The 19,973-nt window shown below is 35.2% G+C and overlaps 1 protein-coding gene across 1 annotated transcript in view; it reads left to right on the top strand.

Annotated features, from left to right (window-relative positions):
- The window catches only part of WDR36 (WD repeat domain 36), a 39,365-nt gene extending 23,069 nt beyond the window's left edge, over window positions 1-16,296 (top strand). Inside the window, exons 17-23 of the mRNA XM_006743241.3 lie at window positions 4,944-5,051; window positions 6,692-6,789; window positions 7,179-7,324; window positions 9,726-9,845; window positions 10,028-10,109; window positions 11,505-11,692; window positions 12,847-16,296. Coding sequence (XP_006743304.1) covers window positions 4,944-5,051; window positions 6,692-6,789; window positions 7,179-7,324; window positions 9,726-9,845; window positions 10,028-10,109; window positions 11,505-11,692; window positions 12,847-12,996 — 892 coding nt within the window. The 3' untranslated portion in view covers window positions 12,997-16,296. The remainder of the gene's footprint in view (window positions 1-4,943; window positions 5,052-6,691; window positions 6,790-7,178; window positions 7,325-9,725; window positions 9,846-10,027; window positions 10,110-11,504; window positions 11,693-12,846) is intronic.
- The last annotated feature ends 3,677 nt before the right edge of the window (window positions 16,297-19,973 follow it).

Below are 19,973 nucleotides of genomic sequence, written 5' to 3'. Positions count from 1 at the left end.
CTACATGAAAATATTGGTAGTCTGTTACTTCTTGAACTTTCACTATATTCTAAAAATGAATATTATAATTGAATTTCTTTACAGTAGGGAAGTTGTACAAGTAACAGTTGGCATAATGCCTTTTTCACTTACCTTTTTAGTTTCAGTTCACATTAGATAGGAGAGAGGAGTTAATGTTCAGTAGTACTAAATTGGTAAAATATTTTTTAAAAGTGGTAAGCTTATCTTTGGAACGGAAGAATTAGGATCTGAAAGTAGCATTCAAAGCCCACCAGTCTTTGACTCAACCTTAGCTTTTTTGCTAAATTTTTTACTTCAATAAAAAGTTGAACAGATTTAAATCTGACAGGTTTTCTACTCCAATATCTTATTTTTAGATGAGCACTGAGACAATATTAAGTGAATACAGAGGGATGCTGGGAGACACGTAGGGATTGTTAAAAGAAAATTAATAATTTCCACACCAATTGTTTGAACCAAAATATATTTTAATAAAGAAAATAAGTGCTTATTTGGTTCAGCCATGAGGCAGAGCGAATGAGAAAGCTTGAGAAGCAGTATCACACAACTGCTGCTGCCTAATTGCAACTAAGCTTACATTTACCATGAGTGCTAGGCACTTTACATGCTTTTATTTTCATCTTCCTTCATATCCTAATAGCTGTAGTTACTACTACTATTACTAGTCCTATTTTACAAATGAGGAAATGGAGGCTCAGAGAGAAGCGATTTACCCAAGGTGGCTTAGTTTGTAAGTGAAATTTTGCTGTAATAAGCATAGGAGAAAGAAACAGATTTCCCAATAGTTGCAATAATCAACTTTGCTTGGTTACGTCACGTTCTAAAGATGAATTGATTTTGTTGATGTAGAGGATAATAAGGACGTGAGGATCAGTATTTCATCATATGACCATAGGTAACTGTTGGGTTTTTTGATTCCCTCTCTTTTTAAAAACATAATTACTGGGGCAATCTTTGGATAGTACTAGTTCTTTCTTCAGTAAACAGTTTCATCATTTACATAACATGTTAAATATTTAGAGTGAATTTACTTATTACATAGTCTGAAAAGTGAAACTATCTTTGAGCAAACCTTTGAGTGTGGCAACATACAGTTGTATCTATCTATTGTAGTACTTATCTAAAACAAATCGCGTAGATTCTGAACTGTTTTCTGTAAAGTGTTTTGAAGTGCTGAAAATATTCTTGTGTTTGTGGGATTCTCTGAGAAGCAAGAATTGAAATTTTTATCTCTGAAATTATCTGGCATCCCCTACCACTACCACCTCTTATTTCTGGTTGTTTTTAATCTATTAGAAGTTCAAATTAAACCCCTTTGGGGTGAGAAAAATAGAAAAGTAAATAGTTTAGTAGAACTTTGCATTTTGTTCTTTCTCACCCTCTGACCCCTGCTTTCTGTGGAGCATTACATGAAAATAGTTGGAATAGAACATTGTTTTGGACTTTCTCACTGAGGCAAAGCCATCTCTTTTGTTCTATTCATTAAAGATACCTATGTAAGGTAATTCTATCACTTTCGAAATTGAACATCTAGACACTGCATTTGTTGAGAATATAGTCAGAAATTACTAAGGGGTACCTGGGTGGTGCATTCAGTTAAGCGTCTGACTCTTGGTTTTGGCTCAGGTTGTAATCTCAGGGTCATGAGATTGAGCAGTGCAGAGTCTGCTTAAGAATCTCTCACCATGGGGCGCCTGGATGGCTCAGTTGGTTAAGCAACTGCCTTCGGCTCAGGTCATGATCCTGGAGTCCCGGGATCGAGTCCCGCATCGGGCTCCCTGCTCGGCAGGGAGCCTGCTTCTCCCTCTGACCCTACCCCCTCTCATGTGCTCTCTCTCTCTCTCTCTCATTCTCTCTCTCTCAAATAAATAAATAAATAAATCTTTTTTAAAAAAAAAAAAAGAATCTCTCACCTTCTGTCTCTCCCCCACTGTACTCGTGGGTGCGCGCTCTCTTTCTCTCTCTAAAAATAAATCTTTAAAAAGAAAAAGAGGGATGCCTGGGTGGCTCAGTCGGTTAAGCGGCTGCCTTCGGCTCAGGTCACAATCCCAGTGTCCTGGGATCGAGTCCTGCGTTGGGCTCCCTGCTCAGCGGGGAGTCTGCTTCTCCCTCTCTGCCTGCTGCTACCCCTGCTTTGTGCTTTCTCTTCTCTGATAAATAAATTATTAAAAATCTTTTTTAAAAAAAGAAAAAGGAATTGCTTAATGTTACCTGTATATGCAGTTCTCTGTGCTTGAAAATCTGATCCCGTAGAATGGGAATTTTATTAATGTTCTCTCAAAAAAAATATAATTTACCTAGGACTTTTCATTTTGTGGGATTAGCAGAAGACTATGTGGTAGTTATAGGTCTGGAAGTAAGCCTGTACACTTACACTTTATGAACTAATGTGGCAGTGTAAAATACAGTGTGAATGTGGAAACCACCTTTCTCTGATGCTTTTACAGAATGGACAGCCAATCCGCCCACACACAACAGCTGTGGAAATAAAGTTGCACAATGAATTTGACAAAATAATTGTAGTATCAAGTAAAAAAAATTTGCTCAGGCATTAGATTCTCTTTTTAACAGATTCTAAATGTGTTAGGAAGTTTCAACCCTCACATAACTTTTAATGAATATTGATCAAGACACAAGAAATGGTAAAATCTAAAATTGTTGTGTTTAGGTTTAATCTTCATCTGTATACGCTGAGATAATGTTTCTGCTCTGGGTTGATGGGATTAAGTGAATTAACATAATTTAACTGTCTTTGGTATATAATAAGTGTTTGGCAAGTGTTTCCTTTCCTCCCAAATCCCCTTGATCCCTAAGAGAAGCCATTCTTGTGAGCTTCCCAAGTTGAGCAGAAGTCAGACAGGTTATTATTCATCTTTGTTTCCCTGTAACTAAGAATTAAACAGCAGTCACTGTTCCGAGCACACTTTGCTGTGTCTCTTCAGTGCTTCTAATTTTAGTCTTGTTTTCTTATCTTGCATTCATTATTTAAAGGTTACATTTTTAATCACTCTGAACAAATTGAGAAAGAGATTTATCATGAACAAGTCACTTAATGTTGCCACTGGACAGTCTTCATTTACATTTGAGCTGCTTAGAGTGTATTCCATGAATCACCAGTGTAGGCATCTTCTGGGTCTGTATACGCTATTGAGCTGTTTATTGTATCTTTAGTTTCAGCAGTGGTTTTGCTAAAATTATAGTGATTAAGAGTTCAGACTGCTTGGGTGACAATGTTGCTTTTTACCTTGAGCAAGTTTTTAAATCTTCTGGACCTCATTTTTCTGATCTGTGTAGTAAGGACAGATCTGCCTCAGAGGGTTGCGAGGATTAAATTAAGTAGACTCAAGTACTCAGGGTACTTCCTAGCATGGAGCGCTAAAAAGTGTTAACTGCTATTATTTTATTTTCTTGAAATAATTTATTTAATGTGGTTTTTTTTTTTTTTTTTTTTTAAGAGAGATTTGAGAGAAGGAGAGCAGAGGGAGGGGCAGAGGGAGAGGGAGAGAGAGAGAGAGAGAATCAGCATGGAGCCTGTCACGGAACTCCATCTCACGACCCTGAGATCATGACCTGAGCCAAATCAAGAGTCAGATGCTTAACCACCCAGGTGCCCCTTAATGTGGATTTTAAACTTCAGTCATTTTCCTGTGCTTTCCTATGGATAATGTATTGGCTTCGGCGAATAACCTAGTTTGCTGTGATTAAAACCAGTATGCCTAGTTTGCTGTGATTAAAACCAGTATGCCTCTCTTAAAGTATACAAAGTATCCTCACTCAGCCAGTGTCGGAAGCCTCCTCTGCAAGATGCTAATGGGTTAGACCTTTCTTTTGCTCTTTAAATCCACCTTGTTTCACTTCCTGCCGCCACCGTTCTAGTTCAGATCTTTATTGCTGGGTTAGATGACTATTACCATAATCTCACTATACCTACTGTTCACATATATTCTACATTCTGATGGCAGATTTCCTTATGAAAGTGAAGATTACACTACTATCTGCTCAGAAGTCTTTAGTGACTTTTCTACTGATTGAAAGATAAAAACAAACCCAAATGCTTGGTATTCAAGGTGCTGTATGCAACCTTATGCATATGCACCTGTTTATATACCAAACCACTTCTCACTTGTACCGAGTCGCATTTCCCCTCACTTTACCCTCCACATTTCCCTTAGCCAGGAAGTACTTTCTCTACCAACAACATCCATTGAGATTCTGTTCTTTTGTAAGGCTTATCTCAATCACTTTGTTCTCTGAGAATTCTCTTTTGTGTCTCCTACCTGGGTGTGATCCCTCCTCCTTCCTCCCCAACTTTTCAACTCCTCCAGCATTTTAAAGTTGTGAGACTGGTTTCCAGAAGCTTTTTGTGGTATGCTCTACAGACTGAATTTTCATGTTTCACATATAGCATGGTTACCTACTTGAAAAATAGGTAGAAGTGCTCAAAATTTTTTTCCATTATTTTCTTACTCTTATTTACAGTCATTTTATTTTATTACTTCTGTTGCCTAAGCCTTATTTAAAATTTCACTGGAATAACAAAAATACAGGAGAGTACTGGTAATCAAATTTATTTTAACTGTATTACATCTTCAGAATTTGTCCCCAAGTCAGTCTACCAAAATGGCATTCCAGAAAAATAGAGTATTTCCTCTAGTATTTTCCCTACTGTTGAAACTCTTTCTTCAGTTAATTGGAGTATTTAGTGTTCTCGGTCTTTCTCATTAAGAGAGCTTATTTTTACACATTAACTTACTTGACAAAGCTCTTTGTTAGTGATGGCTTTCTCGTGTTGATTTGTGAAAATCAAAAATGAGTATTTTCTTCATCTTTCATCCCTTGTTCTTTTAGCAAAAATATATTTTGTGAGTTATGTCCTTTTTTGGTCGAGTTTAAATATTTTAACATTATAATTCATTTTATAGCCTTATAGACAGCTTTTTGTTGGACTCTGCTCCTCTCAATGTTACTATGTCCCCTACTGGAGACTTTCTAGCCACTTCCCATGTGGACCACCTTGGAATTTATCTTTGGTAAGTTATTGCATACATTTCTGTTCTGGGTAAGGAGGAGGACGATGATATTGTCAGAAAATTATAGTTGCTAACATTGCCATTTAGTTGCTTTGTTTTTGTTTTGTTTTGTTTTTAAATTTATAAAATAGCAATTTCCCATAGTTAGTTAATTCACCATAAGTTTATGACTGATTCAGCATCTGCTTAATAATTTAGATATCTTTGCTCAAGTGTGAAATTCTAAACCACATGACTGATTTTTATTTATCATATTTGGCTTTTTTTTTAAATTAATTTATTTATTTTAGAGAGAATGCAAGCAGGGGGAGGAGTAGTGAGAGAATTCTCATGCCGACTGCCTGATGAGCACAGATCTGGATGCAGAGCTTAATCCCAGGAACCCCAAGATCATGACTTGAGTCAAAATCAAAAGCTGGCCGCTTAACCACCTGAGCTACCCAGGCGCCTCTATCATATTTGGCTTTTATTTGCAGAAAGGTTAACTGAATTGTGAAATGTTAGGGAAGAGGAGTCCCCACCTAGGCCCTGGCCTTCCTGCCACAGCTCCAGGACCATTTTATGCTTTTGGCCAACTTTTCAACTCAGCCTACTCTATCTACAAAATAAGCTATAAGTATGGGCAAAATGCTTTCTAAGATTCATTCTAGTTACATAACTCTTCATAACCACGTAAAGATATTAATGGTGGTGGGGATGAACATGTAAGAGTTCGAAATAAATGGTCCATCATCTTGGTCTAGAAAAATTTTACTTATTTTCTGAGTTCACATGTGTAATTCCTTTAACTCTTATTATTAAGGAGAAAAAAATTGATTCCTTTAAAATTTTATAATTAGATTTTTAGGATAGGAAAACAAATTAAATATATAATAGAAATAGACTCTGGCCACCTTAATATGCAAAATGGAGTATCTCGTGGAATTTAAGAAGCTTGAACAATCCAGACGAGAGAAGAATAGTAGAGTACCTGTGGAACCTCAGAAGGAGTATTATATAGTGCCACTATTACTATAACTCAGAACCAGATATTCCCAATTATTATTTTACATTCCAGATTTATAATATATGTGAAAGAGAATCTGATTAACCCACTTTGGGAGAGGTATCTACATCTTGATGAGTCATCCAAGGCCATGGTACAGGGTCAAGTAGCAGAAACATAACTACTTTAGACGACCCTTCTAGAGAAGGGAAAGTCCATAACCTCAGCAACCCAAAGGATCTAATCAGCATATTCTCTCTCTGACTTAACTCTCTGAGTCCATCTTCCCTTCAGTTATGATTTCTCTAAATGGAGGTTACCATTTGTCAAAATGATATAAATATATGGAGGTTATGTTATCTTATAAAAGTATTATCCACTACTGATCTCTCAAATGAATACTTTTTTGTATTACATTAAAAATAAAGACTCCATTTATAATGTTTATGCACAACTTCCTTGTGATGACACCTATGACATGAATCAAGGCATTTTCAAATTAATACTGTCTTTGAGATTTTTTTTAACTTTTATAAGTGACTGGAATCTGAAGCCGAGTGCAAGATAGTAGTGATTATTACCAGTAATTGAAGTTTCTCTGAAAAAAATCTGTTTGTATAAGTTTTAAAATATTGTTTGTATGTTTACTTCTCAGGTCCAATATTTCCCTGTATTCAGTTGTTTCACTACGGCCACTTCCCACAGATTATATTCCTTCAGTAGTGATGCTTCCTGGTACTTGTCAAACCCAAGGTAAGCATAAAATAGTAGTTTTGAAGTGTAATATCATAAAGCTAACATGAGGGATATTACTACTGAAAGCAAAGTTTAATGCATTCAATCAAAGTATTTTTCTAACTGATAGGAAATATTTTGAATGACTTCATGAATTAATGCAAAAATATAATTGATATTGTATTGATAAGGAATTAAATAGTATACCAGTGGAGAAATGTTTTGGGTCTGGTGATGGGAGTTGTAGACAATATGAGAAGATGAGGAAATAAAGTCAATAGAATTTATAATACTCAGTGGACATGTTATAAAATACTAATGGATTTGGAATAAAGTAAGTTCCTTTTTATATGATAAAAATATCATTCTGCATTAATTTGTTTTACCTGAAAATTTTTTGTTTTAAGATGTGGAATTATCAGAAGAAACCATAGAACCAAGTGATGAAATGATAGAGTATGATTCCCCAGAACAGTTGAATGAGCAATTGGTGACTCTATCACTCCTCCCTGAATCACGGTGGAAAAACCTTCTTAATCTTGATGTTATTAAGGTAATGCTGTAGTCACTTAATATTGGTCCCTAAAGACACATTCCAGAAGAATTTTCTTTAGTAGAGGTAGCTTCCTCTACTTGGAGGGTTTCAGAAGGAACAGTTGATGCCAAGGGAGTAGAAAATACCAATTAGTTGAAGGCTGTTTGATCCAGTGTGATTATCACAATATTCTTTATAGAAATTGACTTTGAGAGCACTGAGCAGTACAGCCTGCAACTACAGAACCATTAAAAATTGGATGTTTTAAATCTAACCTAATAAACTTATTTTAACTCACAAAATGAGGGAAAAAAATTGCTGCCATGATGTTTGATATTTCTATTGGTAGGCATTTGGGGACCAGAAGACTTTTCTCCGGTCTTTTAATTAAGCTTCAGCTACCCTTTACCATTCCATACCTTACTCTTGTCAACTCCAAGAAGATTTTTATCGCTTGCTGTGCTGAGTCCAGGCACATAAATTAATATGATTAATATAATTAATTATATAATTAATATGTCTCAAGGACAACAGCAGCGGAAAAAAAAACTAGCTCCTTTGTCCTTGAGGAATTTACAATTTTACATGAAAAATGGATAATTATGGCATAAATTAGTGTTTTTCAAAGCATATTTTATGACCCCCATTTGTGAGTAGCAAAAGTAATTGAAAGGAATAGAGTAGAAAACTTCAAAGATTATCCTCTGATAATAAGGGTAAGTGTTGTTTTATGAAACTTGATTGGTTAGATATATGTATATTCACATTCACTAAAGGTTATTTGCGTACTAAGTCACATTCTAGGCCAGGCATAAAATGTGTAAGAATTGACATAGATAACTATGACAAGATGTGGTGTTTTTGTAACTGATTACTTAGCACCAGAAAAGATATGTGTGTCTTGGGTAAGGAAAGAGTTTTCACGTGTTAATTTTCTTCTCAAAAATTAAATATGCTGCTTTTTACTTGCTCACTTTTTGAGAGATTAGACGTTAGCTTTAATGTATGTTGTGTAGGAACACAGTTGTGAAATCTCTCTATCACGTTGTCCAGTATGTCAGCTATAAAGGCAGTACTTTATGGGATAGCTTTAAAAGCAATGCATTAAAAAGGCCAAGTAGATCAGTGTGAAGGGAGCAGTCAGAATAATGCCCAATTAATTGAGCTAAGGTTTTGGACTGCTCTATTCCTTGCTTAGTTACAGTTTTCTCCTGCATGAAAACTTATTTAGAAACCTGAGTGAATGATCTTTATGGAAGAAATATGCCAACATCTCCAATATTTTTATTTCTTACTGAAAGAAGTTAGAATTTCTATATTTGTCCTGTGGGTAACTTTTCTCCTTTTGGTTTTCCTTGTGTAGTAGATTAGACCATTTCCAGAGCCCTGTGGAGCACCTGCAAAAAGCCTTTTGTTCTTATCTACAACTCAGTGACTCTCTCCCTTCTAACTCAAGAACAGTGAGTTAGAAGGGTAACTGTGACTCTTACTGCAGTCCACCCTTCCCCAAGAAGGGCAGTGCTTACGCTGCAGTTGGCAGTACCTTGTCCTGCTTTCATGTACTAACTTTCTTTTTTGCTGTGCCTCCACAAGGCCACAAGTATCCTTGGTTTTCTTTCAAAAAACGAATCTCTCTTGTAGGATAGCTCCTAAAGAATGGAAGAGGAATAGTGTAAGGTAAAATTGTGAGACTCCTTTATTAGGCAGTTTACCATAGAAAGGCTCTTTCATCAGATGCTCCTGAGGTAGTGATGTGTAGCGTGTGGTCACCAAAACTAAATTCTGTCAGTAGGAATTCCAATGGAGGTTTTCCTGATAGAATTTTACTAACCCTTGAAATATTTTATAAATGAGCAATAGTGTTCTCTTGCTCTTTAAAGACAAAAAGTACTAAGGAAAAATCAATAGAAATTCCAACGAAATAGAAGAATCAGGGCTATTCTTCACAAGAAAATTTCACCAAATTATTTCTAATGGCAAAGTCTACCTCTGGCTCCAAATTTTTTTTGGAGGAAAAAAAAAAATGTAAGAAACTGTTGAGCATTTATATAAGTTTTGTTTTCTAGCCCATTTTGCGAAAAAGGTTGTAAAGTTCAAAATTACTTGCTACTTCTTTACCTAAATATTATGTAAATCATGTTTGAGGAAAATGACAGCTCTTAGAGCTTCTCCTGAACCCTTGTCATTTTTATTCTACCTTATTAGCAAGGGTACTGGAGGTTTGCCTTGAGAAGCCCAGTTTAAAGATACCTGTAATATTCGTCAGTTGGCATTTTATTTTGGCATTCAAATTTGAGAGTTTCGTTCCTTTTTACTTTTTGCACTTTGTTTTAAAATTGATTTGGAATTAAATATTAGAAACTATTGGCAAGGTAATTACTTATTAGTCTTTTTCCCTTTCTCATTTTCTCTTAATCAGAAAAAGAATAAACCAAAGGAACCACCCAAAGTACCCAAATCAGCACCATTTTTTATTCCAACGGTTCCTGGCCTTGTACCCAGATATGCTGCACCTGAGCAAAATAATGATCCCCATCAGGTAAAAATCAAATTGGAGCATTCTAAGTACATAGGGTGTGTTTTGTGTTCTGCATTTGTAGTTCTTTGTCAAGACCTAGTTTTACAGATACAGAGTAAATTAATGACAGCTCTTAATTATAAGCTATGATTTTTTTGTTACACTTGTATTCTTAGAATAATGTATATTTGTTTTTGTTTAAGTCTAAAGTGGTAAATCTTGGAATTTTGGCTCAAAAATCAGATTTCTGCTTGAAACTTGAAGAAGGACTGGTAAATAATAAGTGTAAGTTAAATTATAAAATCTTTTACCAAGTATCATCAATATATTGTACTTTATATGAAGAGAAATTGAACGAAATATTAGCAGATTTTTCAGTAGCTGAAAGAAGATAGAAAACTTTTAGGATTAAATTTTGATTTTAATGTGAAATAATTTTAGCTTTTGTATTATGTTAAACGAGTGACACTAAACTTGGATGAGTATTAATATTATAATAACCTTTTGAGAACATTTCACATTTTCTATATGGAAAATTAGTGTGTGTCCCGCCCGCCCCCCCCCCGTCCCTTTCTTTTGTTTTTATTTACATATACAGTTTATAATAGAGCAGAGACTTTTGTCTTTGGTGATTTTTAGATATTCCCAAGTTACCCATTAAGCAATTTTAAAATGTATTTATTGTTAATAGATTAAAATTTTGAAAGCTACAGTCTACGGCTAATAATGATAAACAATAAGAGCTAAAAGCAATTAATAAAATCACAGTCACTCTCCTGTTTGATTTATCCTCTTGTTTTTTGGATCCAAATGCTTTTGTTTTTATACTGCCATCACTTGAGTCCACCTTGGCAAAAGTCAAATAATGGTACTGACGGGCCATTGTAGATGACTAAAGAATAGCAAGATCATAAAGGAGTAACTTGTTATATTTCTGGAGGGACAAAGAAGAAAAGCACTCTTATTTAGTATAGACTAAAGGACAAAGAATAAAATTTATTAGAGTTTTGTCATTGGTGTTATTTCTTTTCTAAAAGCTAAAAGCATAGTCATTACCACTGTAATATCAAATACTTGTTATAGAATAGCTGTAAGTGTATAGAATATGTATTCGTAGGATGCATATAAAACAAAAATGCTTATTTCTAGAGAAAAGGAGTAAATTTGGGATGGGTAAGAATAAGGTGGAATCTTTCCCCTTCTTATATGTTTCTGTATTGTTAGTGTTTCTTAATAATCATATGGTAGTTTAAAATTTTTATAATAAAAAGGAAAGGAAAATAAATTCCTCCACCTCATCCTGTTCTCAATGCAACTACTCTTAATAATTTATGTACCTTACAGCCTTCTTATATTTGGATTTGTTCTGATTGATGTAAGACCATCTTGAAGTGTCTGTCACTAGGCATTAGATTTTAACAGCTTGAGCAGCAGGGAAAAAAAAACTTAAATGCAAAAATTTTAGTGCTCTTAGTACTTTTTATTGTATTGCTGTCATAATTTGTACTGATTGTTACTTAATTTGGGGTTCATTTTACTACTTAACAGGAAAAAATAAAGCCACAGGAAGAATTTCCTGTGTAATTTAAATGTATGTTGCTTGGGTATGAAATGAAACTATAGTTTCCTAAGTGAAGTGATGGTAGGTAATGACTGGATTCTTCTTAAAACTTAATGCAGATGAAGCTGCTCTTAACCTTCTGAAAGAATTAGGCCCATCAGGAATTGAAACAGAGCTGCAAAGCCTGTCTCCTGATTGTGGTGGATCTGTAGAAGTTATGCAGAGCTTCTTAAAAATGATCGAGATGATGTTGGACAGGAAGCGTGATTTTGAGTTAGCCCAGGCATATCTTGCATTGTTTCTAAAGGTAAGTCTAATGTAAGATGATACTTCTCAGCTTGCCTTCCCCTAGGGTAGTGTTGTCTGATAGAATTTTTGCAAAGATGGCAGTGTTCTATCTGCACGGTCTAATGTGGCAGCCACTTGACACATTTGGCTACTGAGCACTGAGAAATGTGGCTAATGTGATTGAGAAACTGGATTTCTTATTTTACAGAAATTTAATTAATTTAAATTTAAATAGCCTTCTTTACCTAGTGATTATTGTATTGGACAGTTGAACACTACAGCTTTGTAGTCTTTTCCTTTACTCAGCACAATTTTGACTCATCCCCCTGACTTTTCTGCATCATCCATTTGATTCAGTATACTAAACTATTAACTTTTTTAAGTCATTATATTTTGGCAGTGATCATGAAGAGAAACTTAGGTTTCATGTTTATTTTTTGCTTTTGTTTTTTTCTGCTGCTGGAATCAAAATACTTCTATTCTGGCTGAAGGGGTTTCTAGTGATTTAGCAAGAACAGTTCTTTTTATGATTAACATAATGGAGAATTCATGTTTATTTCAGTATTATATTATATTGAAGGAAGTAGATGATGCTGACTTTTAGTGTTAACAGATAGGATACTTCCTCTAGCCCATTAATATATACAATGAGTTTTTACTTGATCTAATTATTTAAAATTATTTTATAAGTAGATATTTAGATGGTAGCATGTAGGATGAAAAAAATAGAAATGCTACAGATTTTTTCTGTATCCTTTCCCAAATTTACCAACTATAGTTCCTGAATATAAATTTACTTTAATCCTTAGGAGTTAAAGCAGAGAGCCATCAGTCATTCATTACCAGTGGGTTCCAGTGAAAGGAGAAACCTAAAGCACAGAAATACGGAGTTAGTGTTAGAACTAGGACCTTGTTTCGAGACTTGTATCAGGGATATCCTTAGGTGGAGGAGAGTGATGACAACTTCAGTTCTACTAAGGGAGAGACAGACAGTACCATAAAGGAACTCATAAGAAAGTTTGATAGAGAAGAGGGAAATGGGAACTGGTAATAAACCAGCATCTAAGGAAAAAATATTCAGAATAGTATCTTATGATGTTCCTTGGTAAGAAGGTTGAATCTAGAATAAACAAAATTTTAATTTTCTTAAATATTATAATTTTTTCTTTTCAGTTACACCTTAAAATGCTTCCTTCAGAGCCAGTACTTCTAGAAGAAATGACGAAGTTGTCATCACAGGTGGAAGAAAACTGGATCCATTTACAGTCACTCTTCAATCAAAGCATATGTATTTTAAATTATATAAAAAGTGCTTTGTTATAAAAATAAATTTAAGTGACTAAAGACTTTTATATTAAATGGGTTCAGTTTAACTCATACCTTGTTTTCCAAGTTTCACTGTGAAAAGAAAATAAATGCCAGCGCTACTAATTAGTAGTCATACTTCACTTTAAATGCTAAATATTTTCTTGAAATAAAATTATACCTGCTTTTTGTTTTAAAGATTTATAGAATCTACTCAAATGACTTATTTTCTGAGTCTCTTCACATCAGTTACTTGTATATGATTGAACTGTTGTCATCAGCTCCTATTTTTTGAATACCTGTAAACGTAAGAGATGTTAGGTGTTTCATGTAAAATATTGCTGAATTGAAGACAAAACTGATGTGTGATAGAGTTATAAAAGTGCCTTCATGATATGAAGTAAAAAGGTATGTTTCCTTCCTTGGTGGCCTCTGATGAAAACATGGATCATTGACTCTTAGAGCTTAGATCATTGACTCAGACATTAGTGCAGCCCTCTTGTAATGCAGAAGAGGAAGTTGCTAAGGTCATTTTGGGATCTCAGTGACAGATTAGGTTTATAACACCACCCTAGTGTTCTCTCCATTGGAGCCTTTCTAAAGGAACTTGTTCTTTTATAAGGAAGGTGAGAGGCACTTTCACAAGCCAAATTGCTATAGAAGACAGTTGAGTAGGTACCTAGGATAGGGGAGGGAAATTCCAAATTCCACTGAAGATATCCTTCAGAGTGTTCCTTCCTTACTGATGACCTTTTTATTTGGAAGAAACTACTGCCTATAAACTTTTCTCTCCTAACCACTGTGAAACCAGATAGCTCTGGCAGTTTCTCTTATTGTTTTCACGATTTGGGACTTCAGCAATACATGAATTAAAAGTAAGCAATTCCGCTACCTGGAAAAGTGCTGGGAGGTCATCATGGAAGCTACTTTGCCTCCTGTTTGTGTCCTCTTTCCTTGCTACTAAAAAAAGTCTTTCAAGGGTGTAGCTAAGGTCACAAATGAGTGAATGAACTTCCAGTCTTTGTATCTGTTAACTGAAGAACCCTCAATATGAGAGGTTGATAGAGGACTTTATGGTGGGATTACTGCTATCTCAAATGCAAATACCTTCCTAAGTAGGAGCAGAAAAAAGGGGATAATTGTCACTTACGTGATAGGTCTTTAGGATACAATGTGATATGACTGCTTTGGTGTTCTCTTTACTCTGTAGAGGTGTGAAAAACCGTATTGGTACAGGCAATTTATTTAATAATTGGAAGCCATATTGATAATGGGTGTGGTAATATTTGTAGAGTTTAATCTACGTTAAAAAAAATTCTAAGAGCACAGTCCTCTAAAAACAATTTTTAGTTTATACATTCAAAAGTAGTGTTATTCATAAAATGTAGCTGGTTGTGTATGAATGCCAATATCATTCTCATTAGAATTAAGGTTTTACAGAATAATCTCCAGAAAGAACAGTCGTCAGATAACTTTAAATAAGCATTTTTGTTTAGTGGTGTAAGGTAGAATTAGTAAACTACTAAAGAAATAGCCAATCTGGTTTTGTCTTCTTTTAGAAGTGTGTATAAATTTAACTATTGACTGAAATGCTAATGACTTTAAGTCTAACTTTAAAAATTGTATTCCCCTCTGCCCCAAATACTACATTCTAAAGATATGGCAAAATTTCAGTATCTAATCATGTACCATGTGAATGTTAATAAATAACTAAACAAAATAATAAGAGTTCTAAACTGATGCTGTATTGTTTTTATAAATCTTGAATTTTCCTCTCTCAAATGAGAATATAGGAGTTGAATGTACTGTTTCTATTGGAGATACCTGTATAGTATTCGCATCATTTTGGCAGGTAATCTTCCAGAGCCTCTCCTCTATGTTTACATCACAGAAGGAAGAAAAAAAGAAATACAAAGAATAATTTTGTGTGTATATTTTTCTTAAAATGTATCATTTTCTGCATACTGCTTTTTCTTTACATTTGAAATTACAAATTTAGTATATGACTACATTTTACTTGTAAAAACATCAGAGATAAACCTATTTTTGGCAATCACCTTCAATCCTAATACCTTCCCTCTAAGTACCAATTGTTAACTTTCTACCTAGACCTTTGTCCATGAATATATATACATATTATATATAAGCACAGGAAATAAAATGTATAGTTCTAATTTTTACATAAATGTATGCATATCATTCCTCAACTTTTCTACTTGGCTTATTTCAGTATAATTACACCTAATCTCTTTACTTTTGTAAAAAACAAAACAAAAAAATCATTCCATAATCTAAACATTTACCCTAAAATGGACTCTTAAGGGAGTTTCCTTTTTTCCCCCAATTACAAACAATGCTGAAAGAACATCATCCTGTATGACTCTTTATGTGCATAAAAGGACTTCTCTGTTGTATATACTTAGGTTTTGAATTGTTAGACCAGAGTTAGGCAGTTTTAAAAAGATAGTTCAGTTGGCTTCCAAAATGGCTATTATCAACTTACAGTTTCTCAGTGATGAATGAGTACCCATTCCCCATAACATTAAGGACATTTGATACTAGATTTTTTAATGAATGAAAAAATGTTATTTTGTTTTAATTAAAAACTCTGGCACTAGTAACAATGGGCATCTTTTCATATGTTTATTTTAGACCGTTTTTATATTTGTGTGAATTGCCTTTTCCCACTGGCTCATTTTTCTGTTGAATGATTTGTCTATTTCATTTTTGTTAGGAGTTTTTCATATAGATATTAGTCTTCTATGTCTGTTACCAATGTTTACTCAGTCACTTGTATTTAATTTGACATACGGTATCTTTTTTTTAATATTTTATATTTCTGTATTCAAGTTGGTAAATTTTTATGACTCATTTCAAAATATGAAGTATATTCCTTATTCTAAGACATTTATCATGTATGCATCCAGCCAGATCTTCATTGAGAATTGATTTTTGTGAAGAGTAAGGTATAGAGCTACTTTTTTTTTTTTTAAGATTTTATTTATTTGCGAGAGAGAGAATGAGACAGAGAGCATGAGAGGGAGGAGGGTCAGAGGGAGAAGCAGACTCCCTGCTGAGCAGGGAGCCCGATGTGGGACTCGATCCCGGGACTCCAGGATCATGATCTGAGCCGAAGGCAGTCACTTAACCAATTGAGCCACCCAGGCGCCCCTAGAGCTACCTTTATTGAAAAGTTCAAAAACCATTTATTGAAGTCCACTCTTTTCTCACTGATTTGAAATGCTGTTTTATTATGTGATAAATTCTTTAATTGAGGTATTTGATATCCCAAATAAACAATATATTGCTTTGACTCTAGTTTTCTGGTGTGTTGTCAGATTTGGTGGAAGTAACGCCTTCCTAATGTTTTCCCCCCAAATTTCTTGACTATTGGTGAACATATCTTGAAGTTATGTTTTTGGTTGTGCTAAATTCATAGGATTTGGAGAGATTTACAGTGGTATTTCTCTTCAAGAACAATATATGTCTTCATTAAACCAGAGCTTTTGTGGGCTTGGTTTCATAAGATTTCTTTATATCATCATACATTTTTTGACATTTATTTCTGGGCATTTAATTTTTGTTGATACAATGAAATACACCTTTTTTCTAATGTATTTTATAATTGGTCATTGCTGTCATGGTAAAAGCAATTTGGTTTTTATATGCTAATGTGTTATGCTGTAGAACACTTAAAAGTTTGTTAACATATTCTTACTTAAAAAATCCAAAAGAAGCCCATCTTTGGCAGTTGGTGAGACTTTATTTCCTATACAATATTCATGTTTTATTTAATTGTTTAGGATTGCTTTAGCTATGGTCTGGCACAGAATGTTGAATACTAGCAATGTGTAACAAGTATTTGCTTTGCTACAGACTTCAGTGAAAATGCTTTTAATGTTACACCTTTAAGGATAACATATGCTCTGAATTTCTGGTAGATATCCTTTGTTAAGTTCTATCTTACTAATTTTCTACTTAAAAAAATTAAACTAGAGGGGCACCTGGGTGGCTCAGTCAGTTAAGCGTTTGCCTTCACCTCAGGTCATGATCCCAGGGTCCTGGGGTCGGGTCCCACATTGGGCTCCTTGCTAAGCAGGAAGCCTGCTTCTTTCTCTGCCTACTGCTTCCCCTGCTGTGCTCTCTCTTTCTCTGAAAAATAAAATCTTAAAAAAAAAGATACTTAAAAAAATTAAACTAGAAAGTATGAAATTTTATTAGGTGATTTTTCAGCATATATTGGAGGATCAGTATCTGCTTTAATTGGTATAATTTAGTGAATTTTATTCAAAGATTTGTAATATTAAGTCATTTTTTTCTTGGGATAGAACTGTTTATAAGTAAGATGAAACTGCATTTTTTTCTGTTTCATAGAGTTATCTATCCTTGATTTTTTTTTTTTTTTAGTCTTTATACCCATCAGGCTCAAACTCATGACCCCGAGATTGAGTCGCATGCTCTACTGACTGAGCCAACCAGGTGCCTCTATCCTTGATATTTTTTTAAAAACTTTCTTAATCGAAGGGAGAAAAAAGTCTTGCACAAAGTCTTTATCGAGATTTTTTCCTATTTAGTTTTTTCCTATGGTTACTGAATTAATTAGATTTTCTGTCTCAAGCCAATATTGGTAAATTATATTTTCCTTACAAATCATGACTTCAATCTATATTTTAAGATTTATTAGTGTAAGTTATGTTAGGGTTATGCTTTTTTATTAATCGTTTGGTTGCAAATGACAGAAATCCAACTCCTACATGAGTGTCTACAAAGTCCAGGGATAATACTGGCTTTACCTACTCCTATATCCACAGATTTATCAAGAATTGGTCAGTCTCTCTGGATCTCTATTTTGCTGTCATTATTGGCCAACTGAATAGTCAAGATCTCTACTCATTCCCCTGACTCATCAGATATTTGTTGAGGATCTACTATGTGCTAGAATTTTATTTGTGCTAGGAATGTAAGTGATCAAAACTTAGAGGTAATACAGCTCTGAATTTACATGTTTTCCCCTTAAACTAATTAAAAAGTGATTATATGAACCCTGAAATAGCCTACTTAAACTTTGAACCATAGTCAAGGGGTGACTGTATAGTGACATAGGCAGAGGGAGAGACTTGTGAAAGCTCACACAGGTTTCCATGACTGGGTGACATCTGGAGGGTCTGGAAGTTTCCATCTGCTTCCTGAGGGGAAATGAGGCACAGAGTTGAGAGTATGGTGCCAAATGGCTCACTGTAGAGCCACTGTGACAGAGTGAGCTGTGACCCCATAGCAGAGTGTAGCAGCACCATCCTAGTTCAGGGCCCAGTTGGAAGACTGGCTGAGATTGAGGGCACAGGCTAAGTAGGGTGAAGATGGTGGGAGGAGAGAAGGGGAGGGGAGGATCTGGCAACACAGATGGCTTTCCCTTTACCCACATGCCACCTTGGAAAGGAGAAGGGAGTGGGTTGAAGCACTAAGAGGAACAAATAATATTTGAACATAAAATACCACTGTTCAGAAAAGCCTAAGCTAATGTGGGACAGAGACTTATTTGCTGATTTTGTACCCCTCCCCCCACTCCAAGTCCAGGGTATGAGAGTTTATGGATATATTTAATATTATGTAAAAAATTATGGGGATTTTTTTCAGTGTCTGTACTGTATGCTCAATTTCCCAATTCCAATTATCCAACTGAATTCTACTAAATGCCATGAAGTGGTACATAAAATATTCAATATTTAGTTTTCACCTCCATTTTTTAAAAAGTGATTTATTTGGACCACAAGGTATGTAGATAACAATGACTTAATGTTCACTGGGGAAAAAAATAAGTAGTATAAATACTAGACAAATAATTTTTAGGAATATCATTTATTTGCCATTACGGCCAGGAAAGGGTATTTCAAATCAGGGTTGCTTTTGGTTGGCTAGTTTTTTTTGCTACCATTTAAGTTTTTCCCACTATCTCTGACTCAGTTCCAGTCTTTACAACTCATTTATTTTGGCTCTTCGTCCCCATGTGAACTTTCCAAGTCTCACATCTTGCCTTAGAACTTTGGCGCATGATTCCTCACTCCTGGTCACACCCTGCTCTCCAGCGCAAATATTGTGCAAACCCAGTGGGCGAATGAGTGGCAAATGAGTGGTTGCCCAGCCTGGATTCGCCTTAAAAGGTATATTATACCAAAAGGTGACGGCTTCCCCATCAAGAACGGTGTTGCGCTCCTTCCTTCATTAATTCATTCGTTCGGTCTCATCAGCTACTTAGCCCGTACTCCAGCTCAGGTGCTGTATTATGCTCTTGAAATGCTTAAAAAGAAAACATACAAGGACTCTGGTCCTTTATTTTAGCTCATCATTTGTTTACATGATTTCGCATGCCCCTTTTGCCTTCGCTCTCTTTTAGAACAAAGATGAAAGAGAAATTGTTTCTAAACCATCACACAGTAAAACGTGTTGCCATGAGTTTCTGTTTCAAATAAGGAACGTGCCTGCGTGTGCGTGTGCGTGCGTGCGTGCGCCCGTGCGTGAGGGCGCATGCGGACAGAAGCTCTCAAGTAGCTTCTGAATGTCCACGTACACTTACATGCGTGGCGGTGGGGGAAGGACGGTATGAGAGAACGCCTGCATGCTTTTTGCCGTCGTTCTCGTTTTAAAGGATTTATAACAATGCTTATGAAGAGATAAAATAGGAAGAAAAAAAACTTACCTTTTTTCTTGGAAGACATCACCAATTTATTGTGGAGGAAACTGGTTGGTACTAGTTGGCCAGATTCAGGGAAACGAAGACGAGAAATCAGGCTTGTGCTGCTTGTTAGCCACAGCTCATGGATCCGAGGGCAGTTCGCCAAGGGGCTGAATGCCAGTATTCTCTCTTGGCAAACTGGACACAGTCTGACCCGATGGGAATGTGGGGGCAGGGGACAGAATGAGTTGTTCATGCCTATTGCTACAGTGACAAGGAGATGGGGTAAGTAAGGTAAAGGGCACTGGGACAAGCCGGGACTGTA

This window comes from Leptonychotes weddellii, chromosome 7 (assembly GCF_054177405.1).
Source record: "Leptonychotes weddellii isolate Sample4059 chromosome 7, ASM5417740v2, whole genome shotgun sequence".
Classification (NCBI taxonomy): Eukaryota; Metazoa; Chordata; class Mammalia; order Carnivora; family Phocidae; genus Leptonychotes; species Leptonychotes weddellii.
The sequence above is the reverse complement of the archived record's forward strand: the minus strand, read 5'-3'. Positions and strand labels throughout refer to the sequence as shown.